This window comes from Rattus rattus, chromosome 2 (assembly GCF_011064425.1).
Source record: "Rattus rattus isolate New Zealand chromosome 2, Rrattus_CSIRO_v1, whole genome shotgun sequence".
In the NCBI taxonomy this organism is placed as follows: Eukaryota; Metazoa; Chordata; class Mammalia; order Rodentia; family Muridae; genus Rattus; species Rattus rattus.
In genome coordinates this window covers 101,196,124-101,217,680 of record NC_046155.1, presented here as the reverse complement: position 1 = coordinate 101,217,680, position 21,557 = coordinate 101,196,124, and the positions used below count along the sequence as shown (strand labels likewise).

The 21,557-nt window shown below is 41.1% G+C and overlaps 1 protein-coding gene across 1 annotated transcript in view; it reads left to right on the top strand.

Annotated features, from left to right (window-relative positions):
- Lix1 (limb and CNS expressed 1) overlaps positions 1 to 15,497 on the top strand; it is a 55,784-nt gene extending 40,287 nt beyond the window's left edge. Inside the window, exons 4-6 of the mRNA XM_032893143.1 lie at positions 2,036 to 2,131; positions 12,285 to 12,362; positions 14,964 to 15,497. Of these exons, the coding sequence (XP_032749034.1) occupies positions 2,036 to 2,131; positions 12,285 to 12,362; positions 14,964 to 15,251 (462 nt within the window). The 3' untranslated portion in view covers positions 15,252 to 15,497. The remainder of the gene's footprint in view (positions 1 to 2,035; positions 2,132 to 12,284; positions 12,363 to 14,963) is intronic.
- Positions 15,498 to 21,557: the final 6,060 nt, after the last annotated feature.

The following is a 21,557-nucleotide window of genomic DNA, read 5'->3' as shown; positions in this document are numbered from 1 at the left end:
AAAAGTGCAGGCAGATTAGACAGCTCTGTGTGTGTTAGAATAATCATGGTTTCTAGCCGTTTACATCTTCCAGTAAGCTTTGAAACTTTTCGTGACAGATATAATTAAAGGCTTTGAGAGAAAAATGACACATCAAAATGCGTCTTAGAAATTTAAATAAGAAAATTTCTCAGTCATCCACGGCTGGATATTTACTTGTCCAATAAATGGTGGAGAGTTCCTGCCCAGTATCTCCACCTGAAAACCAGACCTTCCAGGGACTAAGTCACTACCCAAAGACTATACATGGACTGACCCTGGGCTCCAACCTCATAGGTAGCAATGAATAGCCTAGTAAGGGCACCAGTGGAAGGGGAAGCCCTTGGTCCTGCCAAGACTAAACCCCTAGTGAACGTGATTGTTTGGGGGGGTGTAATGGGGAGGATGGGGAGGGGAACACTGATAGATAAGGGGAGGGGGATGTTGGTCTGGAAACAAGGGAATAACAACTGAAATATAAATAAGAAATACCCAATTTAATAAAGATGGAGGGGAAAAAAAAAAAGAAAGCCACAGAGGAAACCTGGGCCCCGCCTACAGCAGATGTTTTTCTGTGTGTGCTCCAGAGTAGGAGTTTGAATTATAGCAGAGCAAACTTTGTCAGTTTCCTCCTATTCTTCTCCCTCTCCCTCTGCCTCTTCTTCTCCCTTTTCCCTCACCCCCAGCCCCAGACAGCGTCTTACAATGTAGTCCTGGCTGTCCTGGAACTCACTATGTAGATTAGTCTGGCCTTAGCCTCACAGGAATCCACCTGCCTCTGCCTCCTGAGGACTGAAATTGAAGGCCATAGTGCGACCCCATCCCCCACCTCCTTTTCTGCCTCCTGAGCTAAATTGACAGGCTCTGCCTTTACAGGGCCGCTGCTGCTGAAGGAGATGATCAGACTGTTAGGGACTCTTTCCCCCCTTGTTAAGTGCGCTTATCACTTAGAGGAGAGATGGGATGGCATTAGCAGGACAGTAGGACTAGTAGCTTGGCTGGGAGAAAGTGGAGAGTTCTGCACTATGTCTGGTTCGAAGATAAAAGGAAGCCTTTATTTTCCGACCCTGTAAATTTCAAGAGCCTTTGAGGAAGAGAAGTTAGGAAAATGATGCCTGATTTATAAACATGTGGACTTTACTTAGGAACAGGAAAGGGCTCTCAATGTAAATGTAATCTGTCATTTTTCATGGCAATTTCTAAAGAGAGAGAGTATATATGACTTGCAGGCTTTCGGATGGATTTCCCCTAGGATATCTAAAAGGCCAACATAAATATTTCAGAAGCAGTGTTAATGTTATTGCGTTCGAAGCTATATATTTGCTGCTGTCTGATGCTGACCGTTGTTAGTTCAGCCTCAGAACCTTGCTATTGCCCACCGTCCTGGGAATCCAAGGTCATGGGGTACTGAAGGAAATGCCACTCCAGAGCTTGTGTTTGCTGCCTAGTGCTGTTCCCTACCACCAAGCTTAAAAGGACTTTCATTTCTACCTGTCACCTCCCTTCCTGCTTCTTAAAGATTAAATGGTCTGAGTATAAAAAATATATATAAACCAACAGACGCTCAAGTTGTTAACCGCAGCTTATTATGAAAACTTTCCTTGAAGAAACAGGCAGGAAGAAAGGAATGGGCCGTACAACCACACCGTTGTTTTAAGTTCTGTTGAACAGTCTTGATGTTGCAAGATTTCGGTAACCCACAGTGACAGCCATGAACAGCAGACACACAAAGCATTGATATAGGAATTTATATAGCAAATTAATAGGGCAAATATATAGGAATCCCGACTTTGGGATCATCATCCCATCAGCACTTACACAGTGTGCTACCATTTTAAGCAAAAGCCACTTTCAAGCTGATCATGAAACACTCTTTCCTTGAACCATGTGAGACTAAGTATCTAATCCAAGAGGAACTGTATATCAGCACCTTAAGGTCCATTGGATTAGGTCCTGATCATTTAAAGAAGGGAAGACATTATCAGTGACAGTTTCTTTGTTTGCTTTCCTTCCCAAGGGCACTTTAGACGATGCGGATGACCCCAGCACAAGTGTCGGAGCCTATCACTACATGCTGGAGTCAAACATGGGGAAGACTATGCTGGAGTTTCAGGTGCCTGGCTCCCTGCCGTTTATTTGTTTGATGATCCAATCTGGAAGCTTGGGAAATGTGCAACTCTTTTTGTCTTATCTATTTGGTCTTAATAGTGTGTGTGTGTGTGTGTGTGTGTGTACACAAGTTCAGATGCTTGTGGAGGGCAGAGTATCACAGATCTGCCTGGAGCTTAAGTTATAGGACGCACACTTAACTACTGAGCCATTTCTCCAACCCCAAGACACGCAACTCTTATCACTAGCACTGATACCTTCTGTGCCAAGAGTCTGCTTTTAGAATCCAGCATGATAACTTCATTTTGGCCACATTCAATAAGCCAAATCAGGTAGCAATCACGGAACACTGCTCTTATGAGGGTCCCTGCCTCCAAACTTCAAGGCCTCCGTCTTAAAACAAAAAGGAGGACAATAAACAGTCTTTCTTTTTCCCAAACAAAACTAACCCAAAACATAGAGGAGAATAACAGGAGAAAGAGGCTTGGCACAGGAGAAAAGATACACCCATTTAAAACCCCGCAGAACTACTCGGGGCATCCACCACTTTATATCTCTTAGACACAGGTGGGTAATGACTGTTTGGCAACTTAGTAGCACTAAACTAGATCTTTAGGACTAAGATCCCCTTTAAACAAAATCAAATATTTATTACTAGTTAAAAATATTGCTTATGACCATATTTGTTTGAAGCTTGGGAAATGTGCAACTCTTTCATCTTATATATTTGTTTTTAATAATGTGTGTATAATATAATAATGCTTATGCTTCCTTGATTTCCAGAAGTCACAGATAAAGGTTTCTAAGGAGGTAGTTTCTAAAGCACTACTTCAGTTCTGATGTTTCTATTGAAAAGCATGTGCCTCTCCCTCCTAGGAGGGAAACCAACATTAGCACCACGTCTTCCACAGCTGACAAGCGGTAACAGCTGAGGAACTCTGTTACTTACCACACACAGTCCTCAATTTACGATTTCCCACTTTTACGTTGGCATGGAAACAATACAGCTCCTTGTCTCTTCAGTATATTGCTCAATAAATCACAGAAGATATTTAATTCCTCATTATAAACTTTTGCCCGATGGCAAGCCAGTGCAAATGTTTTGAGCGTGTCGAAGGCATACTCTGCAAGCCTGTGAGGTTCCCTGGATTAGCTGTACTGTATACATTTTGGGCTTACTGATGGCTAATTACAACTGGCTTATTGTATCTGTATTTGCAATATGAAAATTACATTAATAGCAATGGTATCAATACCTGATTCTTATTTATATTTTGGGGGGACATCGTATTGAGTATTGACAACCATTACTAAAATTTAACCCTTACAACAGCTATATGAAATAGTTGTTATTATCCTGACGTTATTATCCGAGGGAGATTATCTTTACTTAAGAGATGGCTGAGCTCCTGGCTTCAGACCCATGCAAGGCAATCTCTCTCCTTTTCTTACATATCAGATTCTCGTATTCTGGCAATAGGCAGACGAAAATTCAGCAGTGATTTGGAAGGAAATGTGCGTCCCTCTAAAGAGCTAAGCTTGAAGAAACTAAAATATCCGACCACAGAGAACAAGTTAAAATTAATATGTAATAGTACAGCAGCACCCACAGTGCTGCTATTTTCTTCAGTTTGATTTTAAGAAGTAATCAGACCTACAGAATGTTATGGACAAATATTGTTTATCATGGCAAAACTTAATCATTGTGTTGCAGCCGAAGCCCAAGGCCACCAACTTTTCTCTGGAGTGGTTGAGGACCCAGGGAATGGACTGGATGCTTCTAGTCTTACTCTGTTCCTTATCTGTAGATGTGTTTTTTCATTTGTGTATAAATCTGAGGAAATCCCAGTATTACTTCACAGTACCAGTGTGAAGGTGAAATAGGGCCCAATGAGAGGAGTCTAGAAGAGCCTGGCGTATGGTAAACACTCCATGAAGGTTAAGGATGACTCTGCAGGATTGTATTACTTTAAAACAGGCTACTTCATTGATGGAGCATCCCCATGCCCCCACAAAACACACACACACACATACACACACACACACACGCACACACACGTATGCACATGCACACACATACACACATGCACACGCACGTATACGCACGTACACTCACGCAAACAGACACGCACGCGAGCACGAGCGCGTGCGCGCACACACACACACACACACACACACACACACACACACACCTTTATATAATCACAAGCTTCATAAGACTCCCTGACAAAATGCTTCATGACCTCCTCCCTTACAATAAAAAGAAGAAACTATAAAAGGCCTATGTTTCCCTACAATCTAACCTCAAATATATCTATATCTGTTACTGTTATCCCTGTACAAAGAAGTTGTACGTGATTTAGCAGAAGTTTAAAAAAAATGATTTTGAACATGGGTGGCTTAGTCTGCCAATGCTGATAAGGCAATTTTTTTTTAATTATTTTTTTCTTAAAACTCCTTCTAAGTACTATGAAAGACTCTACTCAATCTTTGGTCTCTATCGCTTTAACCCTTGTCTTGCTGGTCTGCTTTCTGTGTGGTCCACTGTAATGTATTTAAATGATATATAATCACTTCAACCACACTCTGGAAATGCTTCCTAAAGGCTGGGAGGCAGGATAAGGACAAAGGGAAAAGATAGAAGGCAGGAAAACCCGAATCCTCGGGTCAGGAGGGAGGACCCAGGGAGCCAAGCTTTTCCTTCCGCCTGCCTGCTGTGGCCTAGCTTGTTCCATAGGGTCTGGGCAGATGTTATCAGCTTGTGTCTACACATGAAGGGAAAAGAATACAGACTTGTGCTGTTTCTGCAAAGGCACAAATCAGTGCCCCCTCCTGGAGCGGGGGTGGTTACAGAAGGGTGTTTGGATCTAGGAATGGTTGACTATAGCGTAGAAAAACAAGGTTGGTGTCTCCGGACTGCCCTTGGGTTTCGGTGGGCCAGTCCTGCTGCGCTGAGGAATCGCAATAGGCTTCAGCTTACCTTCACTCCTTGGGAGGCAAGGAGCTGCCTATTGTGAGGTAAGCTGGCCTGGGAGAAAACTGCCTGCTGTTAGTGGGAGGGACAGGAGCCGCAACCAGCGGGCGCTGGGTCTTGTCAAGGTCAGACTCCAGGCAGAATTTGACTGAAGTTGGTTAATATATTTACTCTGAAGACTAATGCAACCCAAGGAAGAGTTGTTTATTTACATCTGTGCTAAATTCTCCAGGTCGCCTTTTAAAGCCTCATCCCATAAACAAATTTCCTCTTAAACTCATTTTCTTGGGTGGGGAGATGGTGCCCACCTGTTTTCCAAGTTCTCCATTTACAGTGTTTGTTTTTCTTATTTCTGATGAATCGCAGAACCAAGTCAGCCTCCCAAACTCCCAGAAGAGGCAACTCAAAGCGACGCAGAGCGGCTGAAAAGCCATTGTGAAAGCAGGCAGGCAGTTTCCAGGACAGAGCCCAGTTGTTGCAGGATTAAACGAAGTGAATGACAAAGTAGGACAGGGAGCTGTGGGCTGTGGATGGAGAGCAGCAACTGCAATTTTCCCTGCCGAGCAAAGAAAACACAGGCTTTATTCACCATTCAGTTTACAATTCACTTTGCTGATCAAGACCAGTTATATAATTTGTGGGGCTCAGTGCAAAATAAAAACGCCAGGGGCTTTGCTCAAAAAACGATTAAGTTGAGGATAAAACCCAGGGCAGTTTGCTGAGACAAACCCGAAAAGGCCCAGACAAGGAGGAGCAAGTGATACATCAATCTTTGCACAAAATCCAAAGATGCTTTTAAAAGTTCAGTGATTCTGGTTTTACCGTGGAGGTCCTTCATCCACTTGGACTTGAGCTTTGTACAAGGGGATAGGAATGTATCGATTTGCATTCTTCTCCATGCTGACCCCCAGTTGAACCAGCACCTTTTGTTGAAAGTGCTGTCTTTTTTCCACTGGATGGTTTTAGTTCCTTTGTCAAAGACCAAATGATCATAGGTGTGTGGGTTCATTTCTGGGTCTTCAATTGTATTCCATTGATTTACCTGCCTGTCTCTGTTCCAGTACCATACAGTTTTTATCCCTATTGCTCTGTAATACTGCTTGAGTTCAGGGATGGTGATTCCCCCAGAAGTTCTTTTATTGCTGAAAATAGTTTTTGCTCTCCTAGGATTTTTGTTATTCCAAATGAATTTGCAAAATGCTCTTTTGAACTCTATGAAGAATTGAGTTGGAATTTTGATGGGGATTGCATTGAATCTGTAAACTGTTTTCGGCAAGATGACCAATTTTTACTCTATTAATCCTGACAATACATGAGCATAGGAGATCTTTCTATCTTCTGAGAACTTCTTTGATTTCTTTCTTCAGAGACTTAAAGTTCCTGTCATACAGATCTTTCGCTTGCTTGGTTAGTCACACCGAGGTATTTTATATTATTTGTGGCTCTGGTGAAGGGCGTCGTTTCCCTAGGGGTACAGAGTTAAACAAAGAATTCTCAGCTGAGGAATAGTGAATGGTTGAGAAGCACCTAAAGAAATATTCAACATCCTTACTCATCAGGGAAATGCAAATCAAAAAAACCCCCGAGATTCCACCTCACACCAGTCAGAATGGCTAAGATCAAAAACTCAGGTGGCAGCAGATGCTGGCGAGGATGTGTAGAAAAAACACTCCTCCATTGTTGGTGGGATTGCAGACTGGTACAACCACTCTGGAAATCAGTCTGGAGGTTCCTCAGAACATTGCACATTGAAGTACCTGAGGACCCAGGTATACCACTCCTGGTCATATACCCCAACATGCACTAACATAACAAAGACACATGCTCCACTATGTTCATAGCAGCCTTATTTATAATAGCCACAACTGGAAAGAACCCAGATGTCCTTCAACAGAGGAATGGATACAGAAAATGTGGTACACCTACACAATAGAATACTACTCAGCTATTTTTAAAAAATGACTTCATGAAATTCTTAGGCAAATGGATGGAACTAGAAAATATCATCCTCAATGAGGTAACCCAATCACAAAAGAACACACATGATATGCACTCACTGATAAGTGGATACTAACCCAAAAGCTTGGAATACCTAAGATAGAGTTTACAGACCACATGAAGCTCAAGAAGAAAGAAGACCAAAGTGTGGATACTTCAGTCATTCTTAGAAGGGGGAACAAAATACTCACAGGAGGAAATATGGAGACAAAGTGTGGAGCAGAGACTGAAGGAAAGGCCATCCAGAGACTGCCACACCTGGGGATCCATCCCATATACAGTCACCAAATCCAGACACTATTGTAGATGCCAAGAAGTGCATGCTGACAGGAGCCTGATATAGCTGTCTCCTGAGAGGCTCTGCCAGAGCCTAACAAATACAGAGGCAGATGTTGGCAGCCAACCATTGGACTGAGAATGGGGTCCCCAATGGAGGAGTTTGATAAAGGACTGAAGTAGTTGAGGGGGTTTGCAACCCCATAGGAAAAACGATATCAACAAACCAGACACTCCAGAGCTCCCAGGGACTAAACCAACAACCAAAGAGTACACATGGAGTTACACATGACTCCATCCACATATGTAACAGAGGATGGTCTTGTTGGGCAGCAATGGGAGGAGAGGCCCTTGGTCTTGTGAAGGATGCCCCAGTGTAGGGGAAGCTGGGATGAGGAGGCAGAAAGGAGTGGGTAGGTTGGTGGGAGAACACCATCATAGAAGCAGGGGAAGGAGGGATGGGAAAGGGGCTTTTTAGAGGGGGACAACAGAAAGGAGATAACATTTGAATTGTAAATAAAGAAAATATCCAATAAAAATCATCAAAAAAAAGCTCAGTGAGTAAGATAGATAATATTATACAACAATGTATTTTAAATATGAAATGAATGCAAAAAGCCATCCTAAGAAACAAAATACAATAATAATAATTTTTTTTTCTAAGACAAGGTTTCAGTAGGTAGTCCAGGATTGCCTTGAAAGCACACGAGCTGCCTGCTGCTGCCTTCCCAGTACTGGAGATGAACGTGTGTACAACAATGCCTGGCACAAAATACTGACTTTTTAAAAGATCCAGAAAATTCATGAATAGCCCCACCCAGTTTAAGTCTTACCTCGTATACCTCAACCTAATGAGCCTCTCATGTTCCTTTCAGCCCAGCCAGGCTCCCAAACCTACAGGATTAGCCTATTTAACAAACTCCACAACTTAAAAACAGAGCAAATTGTCACAGAGTAGGTGACTCCAAGTTCCTGTGGAGGTCAGGGCTTGATGAGATACAAAGCCAGGGCAAAACCCAGGCAGCAGGAACCACCGTGAAACTAGAAAAGAATGCTTTACAGAAGTCCTCGGAAGTTGTGCATGAATTTCCATTGATAGATACTCAGAGCGTGGAGGCAATGGACCAAGCACAAACTAATCCTCAGGAAGTTGTGAAGAGAACTGTACTCCCACCACTAAGGAGGAAGAGGCAGGTGGACCCCTGAGTTCCATATCAGCCTTGTCCACATAAGGCGACCTTCAGAACAGCCAGAGCTACATAGTGAGACTCAGTCTTGGAAAAGGAAAAATAAAAAATAAATGAATAAATAAATAAATAAATAATAAAAACAAACCCAGCAAACAAAACAACAACAAAAGAGAATTTGGTCACACATAAGGAAACAGAACAGAAGTGTAAATAATTAGGAATACCTTGTACAATGATAGCAAGTGTTTTCACACAGCAGGGCAAAAGCTAGATGGAGAGAAGGTGGATGAGAAGGTGGTCACCTTCCGTAAAGAAATGCAAGACCCAGAGCCACACTCAGGAGGAAGCACTTTTTAGATAAACCGGAGCAGTGGGGAGATAAAATGACCTTCTTCCTAGAGACAAGAAGAGTTCCAGCCTTTTGGGGAGCCTTTGAGAGATAAAGGTTGCCAGGGGGCATGAGAAAGCTTCCTGGGTCTGCTCACAGTATAACCATGGGTTGCAAAGTTCTGGGAGGTTCTCCAGGTAGATGAACAACAGCACATCTACAAGAAGCAGGCATTGGTGCAGAGATGAGAATGGGGTCTCAGAAGACCCTGAAGAAAGAAGAGTATACATCAACAACAAAAACAGTCAAAGAGGGCATCAAGAGCCATATTAGCAATAAGCTATTACTTAGACAGTGTCATCTTGGGAAAGTGCTAATATGGGCAGTGCAAGCTGTAACACAAGTCCTGCCTCTCTCTTTCGGCTGCCAAATTTACATAGGGACCGTGAGTATATATCAATGGTATGGGGCTTGCCAAGCATATGCAAGGCTCTGCGTTTGATCTCCAGAACTAGAAAAAAGTAAATATATTTAAAACCAACTGCAGTTCTGGGATGGGCAAGGGGTCAACTGAAGAAGCAAAGTGATTTATTTTTATTAAAAAAGAAATACAGGGCTGTAGATATAACTCAGGCTGAAGTGCTTACACACAGACAAGAGGACTTTAACTCTGCCCTCTGCATGGGCCCAAGAAGCCAGTCATGGTGGCTCAAGCCTGTAGTCTGAGCAGTGGGAAGATGGAGACAAGGAGATACGTAGGGCTTGCTAGGCAATCTAGTCAAATCAGTGAGCCCCAAGTTCGTTGAGACCCTGTCTCAAAAAATAGAAAATAAAAAAGAAGGGTGGCTGAGTTACTGATTACTAGGCAGTACGTCCACTGTTCACCTCTGACCTCTACATTCCTTTATATTTGTGCACACATCTACTCACGTGTACATGTATGGGTATACATGACACACAAATAAAAATATAACGAGTGCAAGAGTCAAGTAGATTTTTAATGTGAAATCAAAAGAAACTTTTATTACAACATAGAACATAGAGAATTTATATTCATTTGGTGGCTGCAAAGCCACAATGACATGAGTGGCAAGAGTTTGTATGGTTTTAAAGGGAGCATTGAGGAAGGCAGCAGAAATTTACTCTCCTGAGCAACTGGGGATTCTCTGATGAGTGGATTGACAGGCACGGTGAGAGCCCTATTGGGCAAGATTTAGTAGTCTGCTGAAGTGCTCTGACATTTTCATATTCCTGTAGTGATGTGCTGGCATCATGTAACTGCATGGGGCCAGAGAGAAGGCCTGGAACAGGGAAAGTTTCTGGGCATTTGACTTAGAACACTGTACAGTGGGGTCTTTGTTCGGCATGGAAGGACCAACGTAGTTTATATGTGTGTGATATTTAATCGATGGAAACAAATGGTTTTGCTTTTACTTCACGTTCAATGTCCCTTGGGATACGCATTGTATGGTGGAGACAATGTGCCCAACTGTATCTCAGGATGAAAACTAGAAATAGCCACTGTAGCGCTGAGACTAGTGCTGCTCGTTCCTCTGATAATCCTACATTTCCGAGACAAGCCAGCTAACTTTAACGTGCCTGCAACCTAACATTATACCTTTCAGAAGAAAAGCATGTTCTCGAGCAAACAGAAGAGTCAGTAAGAGACTGTTGTTATGAATAGTCAATAGGACATCTGTCTAGATGCTAAGATTTCCTGACTATTTTCATGAGCAGGAAGTTTCTTAACTATATAATGTTATTTTCCAAGGATTACACGGTTGTGGTTTATGGTATTGATCCATAATTTATGTCTAGCTAAATAACAAAACAAAGAACAAAAGCAAAATCCCTGAATAAGTAAAAGACAGCTATTGCAGTGGAAAACTGTGACTACATTAGGAAAATGGAAATAGTCACCTGGCTGGGCTTCTGCTCACCTTGACTTTATGCAGGGAAGTGGGAATAGAGCTGCCAGGTTCCTGTTGTGCTCACTCAAGGATGAGAACACTGAATGCAGAACCCTTTGTTTCAGGGTAAATACAACCATGCTGTCCATGTATTTAAGGCACTCTTTTTTTTTTTTTTTAGATTTATTTATTTAATGTATATGAGTACACCATAGCTGTCCTAGACACACCAGAAGAGGGCATCAGATCTCATTACAGATGGTTGTGAGCCACCATGTGATTGCTGGGATTTGAACTCAGGACCTCTGGAAGAGCATTCAGTGCTCTTAATCACTGAGCCACCTCTCCAGCCCTATTTAAGGCATTCTTAAAGCGGAGAAGTTTACTCTCTTTTTATGCTGGCGAAAATTCTTTCCCTTCCCCCATGCCTCTCTTCCTCTTTCTCTTTATCCCGCCCCCTTTCCTGATTTTTGAGAAAGTCAGGTGAATAATATATTTCAAATTGTTGACAGGGAACTTTAACATGAGTGATTCTATTTTGTTTGGTCCATTTTGGATCAAATTTTGGAAGGAACATGGTCCAAAGCAGATGGATTCCTATAAATTTTACTTAGGAATGTACGCATATTTATTTTTCAGTTTACATTTTTAAAATTTCAGTTGTGTTTTTCTTTAATGTCACTTATTTACATGATTTAAAACCTAAAATCTTTTCTCTAGAATGTTGCAAAGAATCCCTCCCACCCCTTTCTCTCAAGTCAGGCATGTTACCAAATCAAATTTTGTTTATTGTTTTGGTGCTGGAGATTCAATATTGAAACTCATGCACACTAAGTAAATGTTCTGCCACCAAGTGAGATCCTAGGACTCCCTATTACAGGGTTCTTTTGCATCTTTTAAGAACTCTTACAGGCATTTACAAGTAAACCTGTGTATAGGAATCTCCTATTCTTTTAAAATAAAACACAAAAGTACACATTGTTGTGTGCTTTTCTGTTATGTTAACAATACATCACAGACTTCTTTGTATTACAGCTTAGAGGGTGTTTATATCCCTTATGTATGCAGGGTTCAGTAATATGGACAAATCGTTCTTTAATTGTTCTAAAAAATGAACATTTAAAATGTTTTCAGTCTCTGCCTATTCAAAATGATATATACATAACTTTGGATTTTAGTTTTCCTATGTTCTGACATACTTAAGTAACTTTTGGTGTGTATGAATTATTTTAATGTGTATATTTTTAGTGTCGAAAGACACTTGTCAATCATTTAGTAATTTTGTATTGAACATAGGACAGAGCAAGGGAATGGGGATTACACTTCAGGGGCCTCAGGACTCTATTCTTCGGAAAGCCTTAAGGTATATGACAATATCCTATATCTTGTTTCCTTTGCTTTTGGGGGTCAGACTTATGTCTACTCAGCTCTTACTGGCATGTACTTCTTTAAGATCAATGACAGATGTTTGGGTTTTGTAGGAACTAATGACCATTTTCCAACTACTTCACTGGAATGGAAGCCTGAAAGCCCTCCGTGAAACAAAGTGCTCTCGACAGGTGAGACGTTCTGCTCGACACCGATTAGCGTGCTGAGGACAAGGTCAGGAGCTTAGCAAACTTCGAAGAGGTTTTCTTTGTTCAGACACTTGTTTACATTTTACACATACGGACTAAAACCTCCTCTGTTTATGCAATTTTTTGTTTTAAATTTATATTTTCCTATTGAGTTAAGAGCAGGGACAAGTGAAGAAATACTGAATCAGAGATTGCAACACAGTAAGAATGTTGGCTTTGTATCGGTTTGATCTGAACACCCATTATACTGGAAGCAGAGTGAAGCAACCATTAAGACAGTGTTGGAGTCTCAGTGAGGTACTGACTTACCTTGTGCCACCAGTTTCATACCTTGGATCTATGCCCTCTTGCACTCTCCAGTACAGAAAGAAAGAGAACGAGTTGCTTTCAAAACCTCCTAGGTAAACACAGACAGAATCGTTATACCAAAAGGTTATTTCTCAACCATTAAAAGTTCTTCAAAAGCTTCAGAAAAGATCATGAAATGGACACCCTCGAATTTAGTCACCTTAATTTTAGAAGTTTCCCCTCTTTGTTTTTGCAATGTCTTCATTACTTAGAATAAGAACCCTTCCTCTGTTTAGTACCAAATGTAAACCTTGTCCTGTATGTTTCATATTTTCTCCACGTTGTCCTGTGAGATGTATGCTTTCTCTTCGCACCATTGGAACTTGGAAGACAATAATTGATTTTCGAGAATTTCCTAATAAGAATTCGTATGAAGAACTAAGCCTCTAATAGTCAGCAAGATGCGGGTGGAGGCTCTGCAGCCCCAGTCCATTTTGTTCTTTGCTTAGAAAGTCTGGCTCTCAAATGGTCAAAGACAGAAAAGAGATGAGTAGCTGACAACAGCCTGGGCTATTTTTTTTCCTTTCCTTTGATTTTATTAAAGTCCTTTGAAATATGTTGGGTCGGTTATAAACACTTTTCCATGATTGTTTTTAATTTGTTAAGGTCATAAATAAATACCATATGTTCTTGAAAATAAAAATAAGCAACGCATCCATTCCCCGTGATCAAACATGTATGTGACAGCATGATAGATGGATATTTTTTCAGAGATGAATCGAAAGGAGTGGCTAATTTTTTAATTGCTTTGCAAAAGCAAGAAACGGTGTATCACAAAGGTATCTTTGTAATACCAGTAGTGAAAGCCACCTATTCGATCATATATTTTTGAAGTGTTTTCTTCTGCGTTTATTGTGGGCTACTTGGATATTTGTGTTCCTTATGTTAACAAAGTGTTTACCAGTCTCAAGGCAGTGAGGCTTGGGAGAATTGAGCCAATGAATGAGGTGGACTAAAGTCTCTTGCCATAGCCCAGCTCACACAGAGCATCGGACAACTTAAGTTTCGAGAGTTAAGAAGAGTCACATGAGTAAAGTATACCATCACAAGAGAAAGCTCCACATGGCAGACAAGCCACACATGGCTTCCATAGAGGCAACAGTAATGAAAAATATGAAGGAAGCTCACTCCTATCTGCTACACTTGGAAGGAGCATGAAAATATATTCCAAGAACAATTAGATGTTTTTAAAGAAACAGAGATCACAAGATTCTTCTTGTCTTGTATGGATGGACTGTCTCAGACCCACCAGCTTCTGAATAACCACACAGATACTTATTAACATTTATGACACTTTAGGCACTCACTATAGATGGGTACCTCCAACTAGCTCATCTCATTTAAATTAACCCCACTCATCTAGTCCACATCTGCCATGCAGTCTGTGACCTCTCCCTCAGACCAGGCACCTGCTCATTCCACCCCTCCCTCCTATCTTGACCCGCAAGTCCTACCTTTCCTGTCCCTCTTAGCTATTAGCCATCAGATCTTTATCAAACCAATCAGAAGGTGAGGGAGATGTATGCTTGCAAAGTATGAGGCAGGTGATGATGTATAAAAATAACAATACCGAAATCTGAACAGTACTCAGCTCTCTGCCAGTACAGAAATCAACATTTGAATAAAACAAAGACAACCTTGACCCCAACAGTCTTGCTTTCTTGGCGTTTTCTTACAAGCACTCAAAATTCTCCTCACAAGACCCCACTCTTCAACTGTGTTCCAACAACAAAGCACAGAGGCTGGGAAGGAGAGTCTTGAATTTCAAAGTCCTGTTCTGAAGACCCCGTGACTGACTCCTTCCTCATTTCTGAAATAGGCATGGCCAAACCTTATTCTACCTCAACTTGTCTGTAACTTCTTTCAGGTTTCTGTCTTGTGAAAGGCAATGGTACGAGACCCAAGGATCCAATGAAGAATTAAGTCATATTTAGACTACTTGTTACAGGAATACATTTTCAAGGACAGGCTTATATTTTCCAGAGCTTCATTTTGTGAACATTGCAGTATTTTCTAGTATTAGGTTTTGACTTAGCCTGGAGTGACAGGCTTTTCGAGACATGATTAGTTCATCATTTCCTTTTCAGAAATATGTCAATGGGATCTGGTTTCAGATTTTTAAAGTTAGAGTTAGTTGTTTGAAGGCCATATGATTGGGGAGGTATGGAAGGCCTTACACACATGCGCCTCTGTTCCTCTTTATTGACACTCTGAACTTTTGTTTCTTGGTTCTAGGAAGTCATCTCCTATTATTCCCAATATTCTTTAGATGAAAAGATGCGTAGCCATATGGCCCTGGACTGGATTATGAAGGAGCGTGAATCACCAGGAATTCTCTCTCAAGAGCTGCGTGCAGCCCTGGGGCAGCTGGAGGAAGCCAGGAAGGCTGGACAAGAACTACGATTTTACAAAGAAAAAAAAGAAATCCTGAGCTTGGCTCTGACACAGATCTATAGTGACCCTGACCCTTCCTCGCCCAGTGATGACCAACTGAGCCTCACCGCTCTGTGTGGTTATCATTAGCAAGGCTAGCAAGGCTAGTCTCCGGTTTCCTGAGGACTTTCACAGCAGGAATCTACGTGACGGAAGGTGTTAGACATTTTAGCATGACAGTCAGTACCTGAACACTGTACTGCTCTTACACAGTCTGGTCACAGAATGGGAGGCTAGGGTTGTTGACTGGTCCAGACCCCAACTTGCGACTTCATGTATGTTTTCAACCATCCCCTTAGTGGTTCTACTTCAGAATAAAAGAAAGACAACAAAATGCTTTAGAACGTGTCCTTCAGGGTTTGATCTAATCTAAAAAGCCTAGTTGACATGAGCCTTGCTCAACTGTATGCTTTGCTTCACACAACAGTCCAGTGTTGGAAGAAAACAGCAACCAGGACTAGGGAAAGCATCATGCTCACTTTTTTTTTTTTTTTTTTTTTTACACAGTTTCTCTATGTAGTCCTGGCTGACCTGGAACTTGCTCTATAGACCAGGCTGTCCGTGAACTCAGAGATCTGCCTGCTTCTGCCTTCTGAGTACTGGGATTAATGACATGTGCCACAACCCCCATCTTGTAATAATGTTTTAAATACTTAAGATTAAATAAATAGTACAGGTGATTTTTTTTTTAAAAAAAGTACAACAGTCACCATGTTTTTGAAACCTCCTGAAAATTACTGTATTCTCATCATATATTTTGAAATTAGCTTTAATAACAAAAATTATCACATACATTTCTCAGAGAAGATGAAATTGAGTACATAACTTCCCTATCCCAATGTCCTAAAAAGGTAATGATGTGTAATGTTAGATGGATTCCATTTTAAAATGATATTTTAGCCAAAAAAAAAAATCACATCACTTCCCATTATGAGACTAAATATCAGGAAGAAAACTTTAGGCTTTTGTAATCCTGAGAGGGAATTAGGAATTTTTGGTTTGTTTGTTGAACAAATTTTTTTAAGTAAAAGACATTTCTATTTGATTTTTTTCACAAAATCTCTGTCATTTCAAATCCAGCACATTTCCACATGTTGGCTGTGATCTTTACACGTAGCATATCTTTGCTGTATTTGACCATGTCCACCTCAGAAGAATGATATCTGATTAGGTACAAGAACAGAGATTGGGTGGACCAATAACCAGCTTCTCTTCTGTTTTATAATCATGACACTGTACAAATTTTCTGAACCGAAAATCATGTAGACTGCTTTTCCTTGGAATATTCCCAGAAGCCTCAGCAAATGTAACAAAGGTTACGGCCATGGGTGACCCTATCTAATAGCAAATCAACTTCAGCCAGGACATTGTGTGGAAAGAGTATCCCATGTCTGTAACACTGGCACAGAGGAACATAGGAGAGAAACAAAACAAACACTGGCTCATGTCTTGTTCTTAATACTGAACTGTGGGAAGGGGCAAGAGTAAAGGAGTCTCTAAGAAGATGGAACCCTGAAGGTGTCAGTTGTTGCTATGAACTCCCGGAAAATTGGATAAAAAGCCATAGACTAGCTCATAGCCAAATATAACAATTTCATAAAACATATGGTCCTGCCCCCAAATTTATGGATTAGCCCAGAGCATGACTAACCCTTAGTTTGAAGCTCACAATTTTAAAAGCATAATCTTATACTTCACAAGAGAGATCTAATAACCCATAGACCATATTTTTAACATTACTACCATCATTCTGAAATAAAGAATTGTATTGTTTTGGCAATGATAGCTTAATTTTTATAAAAATCAAAATATACGTTGTTGTTGTGAACAAAGAAACTAAGACAAACTAGACACTAAACTTGGGCAACTTTATCAGAATATTACAGATTTAATAAAAATCATTATTCCTTCGATATTCTGAATTTGGCTACCCATTTTTTTAAAGCTACAGTTCACGAGTGTTTTTGCTCTTATCATCAACTATTTCTAGAAAAGGAAAAGAATCAAGTCCTTGGATGCTGGTAATTTTGGTGCCCTCAATCTGGACATAAATAAATGGGAAAAAAAAACCAAAAGTTTATTGTTGGGGTTTAAATCTCGGCTAGCGCCCGGACAAAGCACACCAAGTCAACATGGTTCCACATGAGAGGTTTAATGAGAGAAGAGTAGAAGAGAGGAAAGGCCGGCCATGGGCACGTGGAGGGGAAATGGTAGGGGTGGGGAGAGAAGAGACAGGGAAGAGGGCATGAGAGCAGCAAAAGAGAGTAAGAGGGAGGGGAGGGGGCCAGCACCCCCCTTTACAGTTAGGCACTGTTGGCTGTTGCCAGGCAACTGTGGGGTGGAGCAGGGCTGTTGCCAGGTAGCTGTGAGGGTGGAGTTTAGACAGAATACCAACATTTATAACTCTTCCCATTTCTTTGTGAAAAATGTTTTCAGCCAAAATAATTGTTTTAGTTGACTATAGTCTGGATGTTTTAGAGTTCTTATTTTTTATTTTGCAGTGTCTTTCTTTGTAGCCAAAGCCAGACTCTCGAAGTTTTTCTTACCTTTCACTATGTTCACAGGTAAACTGTAGCCCAAACATTGTCACCTTCTGGTTTTGTGGTGTTCATAAAAATTCAAATCACAGCCTTCTTCTACGCTGAAACTTAGAGCAAACGGTCTAGAGTGTTGATACTGTTTTCATCTAGGGTTACAGTATAATAGAGCTCATTTTCTCTACCCCAGTGTTTTTGGTTGTATACGTAAAATAACCAAAGAACTTTAAAAATATTACATGGTCAGACTGTTTCAAGTGAAATCAGACTTTTTAAGCACACGGTCCAGGCATCGGTCTTGCATATATCGCATCAGACAGTTCTACAGTTGATTGCTACTGCCTGCTTTCTAAAGTCATCAGTGACTCAAGTCCATTACCTAACCTGTAGAGCCATGGCTCCATTTGATGTTGAACCCAAACCCAAATTTGGATCTCTTCTAGGCTACCAGAGTAGATACTTTTCCTTGAGCATGTTTTCTCTGTAACCAAGAACTAAAAGAGGAAATGGGTACACACACACACACACACACACACACACACACACACAAATGGGGGGTCAATTTATATTATGACAGCTAAAAAACAGAAAAGATGAATACAGGAAGAAGCCATTACAGAATACAACCCCCAAAGACATACTTTCAGTGGCGTATTCCAACCAGTGTCCATGCCCTATGTACTTCCAACAATATCATCATATTATAAATCCGTGAAGGCATTAATCCATTAATTAGGTCAGAGCTCTCATGGCCTAGTTATCCCTGGAAATGCTACCACAGACTAATCTAATCTCCAAGGTGTTTTTCTATAACACCTCATAACTAACAACTCATCTGATCCAGATTCTGCCCCGAGGTATGTGTGGACTCCTTTTTTCATATACTGCTTGTGAGTCATGAACACAGAATCACTTGAGGTCCTTGTTTTTTAAAAATGTTCTGATGTGTTGCAGGACTACTGAGCAAGTTCTAGGCAGTTCTAGGTTATTTAATACTTCTTTCCATGCTTCTGACCCACACTCCAGTCTTTCATAACCCGGCCTGAAATTACTTATTACATCCTTCACTGAGTAGTGTAGTTCTGGACTCTCAGGTAAGAACATGCAGAGGAGTATCCCTGTGGAAGCTAGAAATTGGCAGAAGGGGCAAAGAGCTACGTTTTTCCTCTCAAAAGAGCACACTGGCACCAATGTCTGGTATTACTTTTAAGCACCCTACTAGGGATTCAAACCATCACAACCTCCATCTATTAGCTTATAGAAAACTCCTTTCGATCTAAGTAAACCTTGGTCATATCTTTGAGAGCAAAACTGGTATAGGAAGGGGAGCAGAACTTGACTCTCATAGCTTTTGATTTCTAATGAACGCTGGTTTCCAATGGGAAATACCAGGTTTCAATTTACAGGAAGTTCCTAATTTCAGCATGAATTGTGTTCCAAGTTCATTTGTAAACAAATTAATTCAACTCTGATGATGGTGGTGGTGATGGTGGTGGTGGTGGTGGTGGTGGTGGTGGTGGTGGTGGTGGTGGTGGTGGTGGTGTGTGTGTGGGTGTGTGTGTGTGTGTGTGCGTGCATTTAAGAGCAAGACCAAAATTGGTTCCAATTTTCCCAGACAGGACTACTTAGCTATAGAGCACTTAAAATTTTGATCCACAAGACCTGAGTCTGCTAAACCAAGCAATTGGGGTTCGGCTCAATGGTCGAGCACTTACCTAGCGTGTGTAAGGCTCTTATTTGGTCTCCAGATCCAAAAGGTAGAACAAGGAACAGCTGTGGGTATAGGGCCTTATACTAAAACACTTCCCTGGGGATAGCTTCTCATTTCCAGATTGATGTTTTCCCTATCCTTCACTCCCTAACCCCGTTTAATCATGGTCTTTTCTATCAAATTTCTGAAAACAAACCAAACAAAAAGAATGACTTTTCCTACCAGAAAAACAAACCAGGATTTGACATCTTTACATGGTTTCTCATGGCTATGGGCACACATACGCGTGGTTGTGCATGTCTCAGGGTCTGCTTTCTTGAATTCTGGGTCCATTTTAATTGTTGTTCTTTCTTGTTGCAACAAGATGGTAGCCATCTGAGTAAGTGGCCCAACCAGTTCCAATCCAAGAACCAAGAACCATCACGATGCCTTTGTCCCAAGTCTGTTTCTGAGTTGATGTCTGTGGTCAGACCTGTGTTACCTGTCTATTTCTTTAGAACCAGTGGTCAAGTAAAGCCCATCTCGACAACTTTGACATAGTAGAAAAGGAGGAGAGCAAAATATGGGTTCAGTTACCAGAGGGGAAAATGGCAATTTCCCAAGATATTTAAAAACTATTTCCTTCTCAAAGACCTTCAAAGACGGCATAAACAATAGAAGAAATGCAGTCTCTTCAACCAGAAATTGGGAAAAAGACTTCTGGGTAGACAAAAGCAACAGATGTGTACCATGAATATATTTTACCATTTCCAAAAAAAATCAAATTCTTCCTTCAAGGACAAACTGCCACTGCTAAAGATACTCAAATGAATGTTCTCCCCAGAGGGGAAATCTAAAAATGCTTCCAGACCAATTGCATAAGAACACACAGACAGACACCCTGAGGACTCCTGAAGGGGATGTTGCTCATTTATTTGTAAGAACTCTGTTGCCCACAAAAATCTAATCACTTGTATTACTCTGCAGTCCCACTTCATATATCTTCAGAACTGATGAATTGGTGCTATGCAAGTGAGTGAGAAATTTTCCTCTACTCTGTTTCTGCTGGGCACTGGCTTTCACTTACAGTGGCTGCTAATGCTCCCAAATAAAAGGGAAATTGTTAACCCAACAAATGCTAACAGTTGGAGCAGAAATGCACCGTCCAATAGCCCAGACCCTTTATTCATTCCTACTTGAGTCTGAGTTACTTAAAAACCTTAAGCATGCCCTGCTGACCTGTGAGCTGTGACTTAGACGGTCATAACATAATGTGGGAAACGTTATTCTGACGTGATCCACTGTGTCCACCCATTGTACTGGTGCCATAGTGATTTGTTGATGATACCTAGAAGCAAGTAAGTAGCATTTGGTGAAAGATGGTTTCCAGAGAGAAAATACGAAAGCACAGATGAGCTATTGAGATTCCAGATTGCTAGAAAAACCTGAAAGGTCAATTTGAGACTACGCCTACCTACAATTAAAAAGAATGAGATGGTTTACCGTTTCAGCTAATAAGTAAAATGATCTGGGCTATCTGTTAGGGTTTAAATCTCGGCCTGTGCCTGGACAGAACACACCAAGCCAACATTGTTCCCGGTGGAGAGGTTTAATGAGAGAAGGAGAGGAGAGGAGAGGAAAGGCCGGTCACCATGAGCTCGTGGAGGGAAGAGAAGGGGGGATGGGGAGATAGGGACAGGGCCAGAGGGAAGAGAACAGAGAAGCAAGGGCAGGAGGGGAGTAAGAGGGAGAGGAGGGGGCAAGCAGCCCCTTATATAGTCAGGCATAGCTGACTGTTGCTAGGCAACTGTGGGGCGGAGCATACCTGGCTGTTTCTAGGTAGCTGAAGGGGTGGAGCTTAGACAGAATTCCAACACTATCATCTACCATCTCTACCTATTGGTCTATTGGGTAAAAAACATTAATTACAAAACCGCTAGTGCAAATTAATTTTTAAAAAATAAGAGAGGAGACTCCATGAATTATAAATGTCAAAATATAGTTCCTTTTATCCTCAATGATGACATTTGTTAAAGATGAAGTTCAATAAATTAAGACAACTTTCCTTCAACTTTGCCTTTTTTTTGGCAACATGGTTGGGGTCTTTTTTCATTAGTTCATGTGAATCAAGGACAGTATCTCCTTACCCCATTTACCAGCTTCCTGTGA